General features: G+C 44.4%; 1 protein-coding gene across 1 annotated transcript; it reads right to left on the bottom strand.

Annotated features, from left to right (window-relative positions):
- Window positions 1-3,906: 3,906 nt before the first annotated feature.
- LOC124501122 (olfactory receptor 10P1) lies at window positions 3,907-4,845 on the bottom strand. Its single transcript, XM_047065088.1, has one exon. The coding sequence runs from the start codon at window positions 4,843-4,845 to the stop codon at window positions 3,907-3,909; it is 939 nt and encodes a 312-aa protein (XP_046921044.1).
- Between the last annotated feature and the right edge of the window lie 6,271 nt (window positions 4,846-11,116).

Genomic DNA, 11,116 nt, shown 5'->3' with positions numbered 1-11,116 from the left:
TGGGCCTTTTGGACATTTTCTTCCCTTTCTTCTTACTCCAGGTAACTTCTTGTTATTCAGATTTAAGTTAAAATATCCTCTCCTCCCTGAAGCCTTCTCCATCTTTCTCAGACTGGATTCAGGACCTCTTCTTTGCTCCTTATCATCTTGTCTTGCTGCTATCTTTGGTACACATCTATTGAAAATTATAAGTTTGTAACTGCTTATTAATTGGCCTGCTTCCCCCATTAGTTTGTGTTTTATTCTCCTCTGCCCTGTATTCCTGGCACACAGTTTGACATAGTATTTTCTGAATGAAAACCTTGAACTTCCTAAAGGGTGCATTATCGCACACTGGAGGGCCACTCATATTGGAAGTGTTCTGTAAGAGAATGATCCCCTAAGCCCTTGGTTTCTGCATTTGTGGGGTCTCAGAATAGACACAGCTCCCAAGCCTATTGCATCTGGCCATAAACAGCCTTGCCTGGGACTCCTCAGGGGGAAGCCCAAAGGGAGTGGGGTTTGGTAACCCTGAGAAAGAAAAATGAGCCATAGCCATAGCTGTTCAGGGGAGCCCAGGAGGTGCTCTGCTATCTTCATGTCTACTCCAGCAGCCAGCTCCTGAGTGTCTGCTGCTCATTGTGGACAAGAGGTCCATGGGGCTGTTAAGGAGCTAGACTTTCATGTGCTCAAGGAGCACAGAGTGCAGCCCAAGATGTGGCCCTCATGGGTTGGCGGATGGGGAGTTTAGGGGGCCTCCTGAGAGGTCAGCTGTTCATAGTGGTCCTGAATACTTGTCTTCATGTATATCCAATACTTTTGTCTGTTACCTGCTGGCCCCACTGTGGTAGCTAAGTTGGTCTCATGGTGGCTGCTGTAACAATGTGTGTGCATTCTGCACATTAGGGCTCCAATGGTACTGTATTGAAATACTTAACATGAAAAAGTATGATTGGATACAAAATACTCTTTCATTATTACAAAATTTCCTCTTCTTTTTTAATTTACTATTTATTTTTGAGAAAGAGAAAGCGTGAGCACAGGAAGGGCAGAGTGAGAGGGAAAATCCTAAGCAGGCTCTGTGCTGTCAGTGCAGAGTCTGACGTGGCTCGAACTCATGAAATTGTGAGAGCATGACCTGAGCCAAAATCAAGAGTAGGATGCTTAACTGACTGAGACAAAATTTTTCAAAATTACCATTTGTCAATGAAAGAAAAGGAAGAGCTAGTAAATGTAAATATGTACTTGCATATAATTCTAATTACTGCAAAATTTTGAATGACTTTGAAAGGACTTTCCATTTTTTATCACCCACTTATGTGAGTAGTTTTCTTTGATGGTGACTATCAGTTATTTTTAAGAAATCAGTACTTAAAGATCTTGATCAGGAGGCATTTAGTCATTTTCCTTATTTTTATTTTTTATTTTTTCAAGAGAAAGAGAAAAAGAGACAGTTTGTGCAAGTGGGGGGAGGAACAGAAGAGAGGGAGAGAGAATCTTAAGCAGACTCCATGCCCAGAATGGAGCTGCACCAGGGCTTGATCTCTATGACCCACTGACCATGAGATCCTGACCTGAGCTGAAATCAAGAGTTGGCCGCTTAATTCACTGAGCCACCAGACGTCCCCATTCAGTCATTTTCAAGCACAAAATCTAATATAAAAATTATGTTTACAGAAACAAGCTCAATTTCTTATAAAAATATAAATATTTTATTTGGAAGTTTTATGTAAAACCAATATTTAAAAACTTCCGTATTACTGTATATTTTATTTGCCTTATAATTATATAGTAAAAAGACAGTGCAATGAATTTTTTTCCATCAAGCCCTGATTGGAAACCCCTTCAGTTTATTCCAGCGTGCCATTCAAATATTAGCACTTTCTGTGTATGCCATTATGTGAGGAAGGTTGGAAGTATGGCAGTGGGCCACTTTTTCCAGGAAGACTTCCAGAAATACCCTCAAACTGTTATCAATCATTAACCTTCCAATGCATGATTATACATTTTTATAATGACTCTCATTATATGCCTCTGCTGGATTGTTTTCTCTCCACTCCATTCTCCTCATGACCACCCCCATTATATTAGGAGCCCCATGAGAGCAAGGACCTCATCAGGTCTTTTCTGAGTATCAGGAGTGCCATATAGCTGTGGGCTCCTTGATTCTGTAACTGTTTGCGGATGTTCTCTGACCCCAAGTTCCTTTTAGCTGGTCTTTGTTTCCTTTTTTTTAAATGTTTTTATTTATTTTTGAGAGACAGACAGACAGACAGACAGAGTCCAAGTTGGAGAGAAGCAGAGAGATGGAGACACAGAATCTGAAGCAGGCTCCAGGCTCTGAGCTGTCAGCATAGAGCCTGATGCGGGGCTTGAACACATGAACTGTGAGATCATGACCTGAGCCAAAGCTGGATGATTAACTGACTGAGCCACCCAGGTGCCCTTCTTCTTCTTCTTCTTCTTTTTTTTTTTTTTTAACATTTATTCACTTTTGAGAGACAGAGAGTGAGTGGGGGGAGGGGTGAGAGAGAGGGAGACACAGAATCCAAAGCAGGCTCCAGGCTCTGAGCTGTCAGCACAGAGCCCAATGTGGGGCTTGAACTCATGGACTGTGAGATCATGACCTGGGCTGAAGTTGGACGCTCAACTGACTTAGTCACCCAGGCACCCCTTAGCTGGTCTTTCTAAACAGAGTCTAGACCATTTTATTCCAAGTACACCAGGGTTAAGGTTTTCCCTCTGATGCTTCCAGCCTCCAAAGGGATTGCATCAGTCAACATTCTTGACAATGACAGAAGCTACCTAGATAAGGAAGCAGAAGAATAATTGATTAATAAAATACAGAGAGATGAGGACCATGCCAGGGACTAAGCTTCTAGGAGTAACTTCCAAACATCACCTGATCAGCTGAGGAAAGCACTGGTGCGGCCACCAGGAACCAGCTGCCACTTCTATGCCAGAAACTTGCTGCTGCAGCCTTTTTTGTTGTCCCCTGGGGGAGAGTGCTGCTCCTTGTCTCTTGTGAGCACCAGCTAGTTAGGCACAAGTGCAATGATTGGTGAAACTAGGTCATGTCCTGGAGGGCTGGGAAGCATTCTCAGCTGCACAGAAGGAAGTGGTTCCTCTGCCCACCAGACTCCTAAAGAGGAGAATTCTCCAAACACTGAGAGAGGGTCAAATGTTAGGTGACCACAATGAGTGTTAAATGTTTACTCTGGTCTTCTCCAGGATGGCCCCAGGGCTTCACCTAGTCTGAGGTGCTGGTGAAGGAGGTATGGGATCAAGCTGATGGTGCACGTTGGGAGGGGAACAGGGAATCCAGGGAGATCCTCTTGTCCAGATGGACACTGTACGGCCCATTGTGGATGATGTCAGAAATCAAGGGTGGGGAAAGGCAAGGAAAAATATTTATGCAGAATATTTCAAACAGGAATAACTCTCTCTCTCTTCTTAAAGGCCTTCTTAAACGCGCTCAGAAGCGCGTTTCTGGGAGAAAACTAGATCGAAGGGCCAGGCAAACTCCTTCATGGGCTCTGGGTCAGTCACTTAGTTGGTGTCAGTTTTATAGAAATTTGCCTTCCTTACTGACACAGAATTCTGACTATTTGTATAGACACAGCAATCACCTTGCTCAGGGATTCAGAACCATCTAGAAGATGCTCTTTCCTATAAATGTTCTTTCTCATGAACAGCATTGCCTTCTATTCTATCTTGTCCTAATTACCCATGCTCTGATAGTGAGTCTGGGGTATGGAATAGGAGGTAAGATATAGATTTATCTCTGTTTTAACTCCAACACTTTCTGCCAGGAAGCCTTATTTCTTTGAGGTGCTGCATGGTTTCTGACAGCTGAGGTTTATATCTAACACCTGAAGGCTGGAAGGAAGAGTAGTCAGTGAGTGAACAGATATCCCCTGAGTTCTTTCAAGGTGAGGAGACCTGTCTCTTCATCATGTGCCACAGGGCTCCTGCCACCTCCTTGTTTCGAAGGGTATAGATGATGGGGTTGAGCATGGGTGTGACAACTGTGTAGAAGAGGCTGAGGATGCGGTTCATGGTGACAGAGGAGCCTGCCTGGGGCCGGATGTAGGTGATGCTGGCTGTTCCAAAGAAGAGGAAGACCACAAGCAGGTGGGAGGAGCAGGTAGAGAAGACCTTGCGGCGGCTCTGGGTGGAGGCCATTGCCAGGATGGCACCCAGGATGCGGGCATAAGAGGCGACAATCAGAGAGAAGGGGACCATAATGAAGACCACGGTGGCTGTCACCACAGAGATTTCACTCCTGTGCTTCCCAGCACTTGCCAGCCTCAGTACGGGCAGGATGTCACAGAGGAAGTGTGGGATGATTGGGTGGCTGGGGAAAGGCAGAGTGAAGATGAGGGAGGAATGGGTGGTGGCTGTGATGATGCCCATGAACCAGGAGATACCCACCATAGCTGTGCAGGCCTGCCAGCTCATGAGGGTGGAATAGTGCAGGGGCCGGCAGATGGCAGCGTAGCGGTCATAGGCCATGGCTGTGAGCAGGCAGCACTCTGTGATGCCCAGGACAATGAAGACATACATCTGGGTTGCACAGCTCTGGAATGAGATGGCCCGGGGGTGTGGGGAGGCCAGGTCAACCAGGGTCCTGGGCACGATGTCTGTGGTGTACAGGACCTCCACCACTGAGAGGTGGCGCAAGAAGAAGTACATGGGGGAGTGCAGGGCAGGGCTACCCTGTGTTAGGAGGATGATCACAGAGTTACCCAGTAAGGTGAGCAGGTAGACCAGAAGTACCACCCAGAACAGGGGGCCTTGCAGGGCCCTGAGATCAGAGAATCCTAGAAGGAGAAATTCAGGCAGAGTCTGATTTTCCTCAGTCATCACTTGAGGCCAGGACCTATGGCACAGCTAGGGAAGAGATGTTTATATAGAAATAATCAGCATTTCTGTAATTTAGTAAAGCACTTTCATACAGTCCCTCTGGAATCAACTGAGAGAGTTAGGGTCTCCACTTTATGGATGAGGCCATGGGTCTTGGAGGGGTTAAATAATTTGCCTGAAATAATACCAAGGGAGTTGTAGGCCTGGGACTTGAATCTAGGTTTCTTGACTCCAAATTTCCTGTATTTTCTATGGTTCCCTGTGCTCGGAGTCCTGGTTCAGGGCTTGATTCCCATATTCCCATGGGTACAGAACCCAGCCCTGTACTTTGGATATGTCTTCAGAGTGGTGATGGCACAGTGCTATGTCCTAGGCCCCTTTGTTTCCCCTGGACTGAAACCCCAGCTTGAAAGAGACTATGTAGCACCCGCATTGGCGACTCAGCCAGGGACTGTCCCAAGCTGATATCTGGTGATCACCATGGTGGGCTATGGATTTAGAATGCCATCCAATGGTGGGATTGTGATAATACAGCACAATTGTATCATGCTTTGGGATTCTATGAAATCCTTTTTTCACAGATTACTGGGTTCCAGTCTGTTCCATGAAGGGAGTGGGACAGGGACTGGCCATACTGTACTTTGCTCTCCTCTCATCCAGGTCCCTGTGATGAGCTACACCAGCTACTCTGTTTTAGCACACTCTGCTTTCCCAGGCCTTCTTGCATTTCCACAGAGTGCCCCCTGAAGAGAATGTTTCCATGCATTCTATTAAAATCCCACTCACCCTTCAAGCTCAATTCAAATTCCACCTCCCCCAAGGCAGCTTTTCTGTTCCTCATGGTCAGAAATGATTACCCGTGGCATTTTAGGATTAAATGTGACCACTGAGGTCATATATTTCAGCATGACTTGGGTCTTATCAACAACATTTTAGAGGGGTGCTGTGCAGTGTCTGTCTGCACATCTGCAGCAGTGGGGAACTCACCACCTAGTGAGATAGCCCCATTTAGCTTTGGTCTCCTCTGCTTGTAGGACAGGTCTTTCATTATATTTGTCTTGGCTAGATTCTTAGTGTTTTACAGAATGTCTCACCGCTCTTGTACCAGACAGCCCTTCAAGTATTTGAAGAAAACACCTTTATCTGGGTTATCATGAGTCATTAGTTGTGTCTGGGTCCCAGGACTTAAAAAATTTTTAAAAATATTTATAAATAAATATAAATCATATTTATAAACAAACAAACAAATAAATATTTATTTATTTTTGAGAGACAGAGAGAGAGAGAGAGAGAGAGATCGAGAGAGAGAGAGGGAGGCAGAAAGAGAGGGAGAGAGAGAATCCCAAGCAGGTTCCACACTGTCAGCACACAGCCTGATGCAGGACTCGAACTCTTGAACTGTGAGATCATGACCCAACCAAGAGTCAGATGCTTAACCAATTGAACTACCCACGTGCCCCAGGTCCTAGAACTTTTTAGTGTAGTCTCCACTGTAAGACCCTGCAGGACAGTTGGGGTGGTAGTGGGGGGCTGTCTGTTTTAACTGCTGCTGGTGCTTCCCAAGTGCCTGGTTCCTGCCAGGCACCATGCCAAAGGGCTTGACATTCTCCAAATCATTGGATCTTCACAGCCACAATATGACATAGAAATCTTTACTTTCTCCATTTTACAGATGAGCAAATGAAAGCCCAGATAGTATTGATAACTTTCTTAAAGTCATACATCTAGTAGCTGAGGGTGTTTGGGCTTACATCCAGACCTAACACCAGAACCTGTGCTCTTAATCAGTTCTCAACTGTCTTAGAGGTGAGTTTTCATCACTGGGACAACTAGTATGGGATCTTGCACATGTCAAGTGTTCAGCTGAATATGTATTAGATAAATGAATGAATCCTGCTCATGAAGATAGGGGAACTGATGAATAGAAAGATGAAGTGATCTGCCTAGCATCAGGTAGCTAGTGAGACAAAGACAGGACGCTGGGTCCAAGTTTTGTAGACGTCTTGGTTTCTAACATCTGCAGAGCTTTTATCACCTGCATTCGCCTCACACATGATATTAGCCCAGACATCTTCATCTGTAGGTAGGAGAGTCTCAAACTTTATGCCTATTGCTCACAGACCTAATCTTTCTCCCACCCCCACTTTATCTCTTTACTATATTTTTTGGCCTTATGTCATTTACTCTATAGCTCACATTTAGAAATTGCCGTGTGCTGGGCATTGTGCATTATCTTGGGTGACTTCATAACAGCTCTAGTGCTAGCTGTTATTTCTTCACTGCAGATGAAGAACAAGAGGTCTGAGAGCTTAAATTACTGACCCAACATCACATGATTAGGGAGTGGCAGAACCAGAATAGTAACTTGGAGCCTGATTTTTCAACCATCATGTCTACCGTGTCTCTCACAAGGCCAACAGGCTTACCCTACACTTCTGGGAGATAAACTCCATCCAGTGAGTTTGGATAGAAGAGGTATCTGAGTCCATTCATTGGTCCTCTTCACTCCTATTTATAACCCTTCAGATGCTCACACCTATGGGATAGGTCTTGTTATTTTGAAATTTAAAAAATATTATTTATGCAATTAAAATATTTAGGAGATATTTGGAGTAAAATCCAATTTCCTCATTTTAGTTATTTTCTTTCTTGTATATTACCCTCAAGTCTTTGTCCCACCACCAACCTATTTACATGTTTGTAATCATAGTGTATATATAGTTTTGTCTTACCTTTTCCCCCCAAAAGTTTTATTTATTTAAGTAATCTCCACACCCAGTGTAGGGCTCCAACTCTTGACCCCAAGACCAAGAGTTGCATTCTCTTCTGACTAAGCTAGTCAGGCGCTTCTTTTTCCTTTCCTTTTTATTTTTTAATTTAATTAATTAATTAATTAATTAATTAAATTAAAAAATTTGTGAGAGGGAGTGGGGCAGGGGCAGAGGAAGAGGGAGAAAGAATCCATGCTGAGCGTGAAACTGACATAGGGCTTGTCGTGAGGCTCAGTCTCACGACTGTGAGATCATGACCTGAGCCAACTTAGATGCTTAATCAACTGAGCCACACAGGTGCCCCTTTCCTTTCCTTTTTAATGTTTGCTTGAAGCATTTTGCCATCAGATCACAGTATTCTGAGTGATCTTATTCAAAGTTCTTGTAGTAGTTTGTTGAATTTCTCGACTACCATTTAACCAACACTTCTCATACTCTTGCAACTTAAATTCTTCCATTTACCTTATTTGTTATTTTAAATAATGGTGCAGACAATATCTGTGTATGTATCATTTTGTTTCTGTTAACTTATTCCCTCAGGAAAAATTTCCAGGAGTCAAGTAATTGGCTAAGGATATGGACATTTTTATGGGTCTTGCCATGTAATATGTATTTTTGGATTTCCTTTAACTGAACACAAGTGGCAATGCCAGCCTTCCTTCCCTGAGTAAATCTGGGATTCTTTTTCATCCTGTCTGTCCTCAATAAACCTCTCTCACCATTCCCACCTCATCTTTGCCACACCTTGAGGATTGACGTCAATCCTCTAATTACATTTTGCCCCAAGATATCATCTGTGAAGGGAGAGAGATGTTTTTCTTTCCTCAACTTATACTCTCTCTTCCCTTCTCTGTTCCCAGTTCCATCCTCCTTGTTTGCACTCTGCCTCTGTAAATCTCCCTCTTAACTTCTCTTATCTCCCATACATCCTGACATAGTTGGGACAATCTTCTGAGACACTGTCCCTGAGGCCACTCTTATCTTTTTCAAAATCTCCCACAGAGGAACAGAGAGGGCAGACAGTCCTTCTGGGTTATAGACAGGGGCTGAGACATTTTGTTTTTAAACATATAACATAAAATTTACCATCTTAACTACTTTTTCATGTACGGTTCAGTAGTGTTAAGTATATTCACATTGTTATGCAACAAATCCCCAGAACTTTTTCGTCTTGCAAAACTAAAACTCTATACTCATCAATTTCCTGTTTTACCTTCCCTGTGACTCTTCTGAATGCAGAACTTCTCACCCCTACCCCTTCAGTAAGTCTTAATGACATAGGAAGGCAGATAATTCAATCAGATAATTGGTATGTTGATGGAGCAACAGATAACTTGTGGATAACTGGCTAGATGGACCTAAGACGAACGGACAAAGGCACGGCTGGCTGACTGACTGATCAGCCTAGAGAGTCCTGAATGCAGGAGGTGAGACCCTCAAAAGGGTATAGGAATTAATATTATCCTTTAGGGGTAGATTTGTCATCTTTGGGGCAAAGGAGCTGGGATTCTGGAGCCCACTGGGGGATGTGGGAAATGGGGGGATGACCGCTCTTATTAAGTCAGGGAGGTCTTGGGGAGCACAGCCAGACAGCTTGTCTTTGTTCTTTCAGATTTTTTTTTTTGCCTAAAATATTAATAATGGGAGCTGCACATAGGTGTGTGTGTGTGTGTGTGTGTGCGCGTGCGCGTTTGTATTGGGGAGGGTATGGGACAGCAAAGGAGGTTGCGAGCAGCTCCATCTGTGGGCTCTGAGATGGGGACCATTGACAGGAACCTGAGGAAGAACGTCCCAAGTTTTCATCAGACATTGACCATAGGCAGTATGGAGACTATGAATGCCCACCCGATTTACATACTACTGTAACCCACCAGACCTGCACACTCAGCCCACTGCCTTACTTTCACCACTTTGCCACACACACCTCATCACACATTGGAAGGTTTGCATAGTCTGAGTATACACACACTTGCCTTGCTGTATTATATGCAATTTTTTTCTGGGAGAAATTGTCCAGGGCCCCCATCTCCTCATTTTTTCTCCCTGTCCAGCCAGCCTGGTGGCATCTGAGTCACACCTTTGCAAACACAATAGTAAAGATTTGGGAACCTTTACCTGGACTCTTTTCTCTTGTGACCAGGGATAGGTATTGGCTCCCAGCCCACAGAGAGAGGTTCTAAGACCTTCTGTTCCTTTTCTCTTTCTACCCTTGGCAGGTCTAGCCTTGCCAGGGAAGGACCAAGGCTGCCCAGTACTATATGGGGCACTTACCTGGGGGAGACGGAAATGGCCACTCAGCCAGTGCAGGGGTTGCTGGGCATAGGCTTGGGCTCTGCTGTTCCCTCCCCTCTTGGAAATCTCAACCTTTGTTGTGTCCACAGTTATTATCCAGCTGCTGTTGTGTCTTCATACCCTTGGGGCCCTGAGGCCCTGACTCTTGGCATTTCCCTAGGTGACTCTGAACTAAAATAGTGTCATGGGTCAGGTGATTCTGCCTGGGTCCCCAGTGCCTACTGTATTCTCTCATCTCTCCTCGGTCTCATTTTTCTTGGCCAACCTGTGTTCTTCTCCCTTTCCTCTCCATGTTCCCTCTCCTGCCTAACTTTTACCTCCTCACTTATTGTAGGGTCTCCTTGATCACAAATAGCATGAGATTTGAGGGTTTCCCTCCAATATGTCTAGAACCTTATAATGGGTAAATCATTCATCTGTGTAAATCTTGGCTCCCAGTTAAGTATAGATGCTTCTGGAAAATTTTAGAAGTTAACTACAGTGACATATAATTTAGTACCATTGATCTCCACTCTTAGTTTGCTTTTGTGATGGAAAGTGTTCCGGTGAAGACAGTGCTTGTCTGGTTACCCAGAGGTTCATGGCAGCGAGGACAGAGTATCCATAAATCTCCAGGTCTCTCTTGTTACTGCAGATGTTCTTAGTAGGGTCATTAAATAGAGAGTAAGCCTTCTGAATGTTTTTAGTCTGGGAAGGGTGGTGAAGTTTGGGGGTATAATAGAAGTACTACCTGGGATAGCCTGGGCCTTTTCCTTAACTCCTGATGCCTTCTGGTTGATACTTGCTTCTTCTCCAGTTTTTATTTCCCATTTTCTCCATTTGTCCCTACAACTCCACTGAAACTCTCTTACCAAGGTCACCAACAACCCCATGTTGCCAAATCCAATGGGTAATTTTCAGTCTTTTAAAAAAATATTTATTCATTTTTGTGAGAGACAGAGTATGAGTAGGGGAGGGGCAGACAGAGAGGGAGACACAGAACTCGAAGCAGGAAGCAGGCTCCAGGCTCTGCGCTGTCAGCACAGAGGCCAACACGGGGCTTGAACTCATGAACTATGATATCATGACCTGAGCCAAAGTTGGACACTTAACTGACTGAACCACCCAGGCGCCCCGATTTTCAGTCTTCATCTTAATCTCTCATCACTATTTGGTACCTTCTCCTTCTTAAAACCCTTCCTTTTTTAACTTCTGTGACTCCCAAACAC

Source organism: Lynx rufus, unplaced genomic scaffold, assembly GCF_022079265.1.
Source record: "Lynx rufus isolate CCGP_SWC_20201006 ecotype Redwood Valley unplaced genomic scaffold, mLynRuf1.p SCAF_7, whole genome shotgun sequence".
NCBI classification, from domain to species: Eukaryota; Metazoa; Chordata; class Mammalia; order Carnivora; family Felidae; genus Lynx; species Lynx rufus.
Note: the sequence above shows the minus strand (reverse complement) of the source record. Positions and strands in the feature narration are given on the sequence as shown.

What these genes read in the sequence shown, in the direction of transcription:
- LOC124501122 (XM_047065088.1), bottom strand. Translation starts at nt 4,845, where the DNA reads ATGACTGAGGAAAATCAGACTCTGCCTGAATTTCTCCTTCTAGGATTC.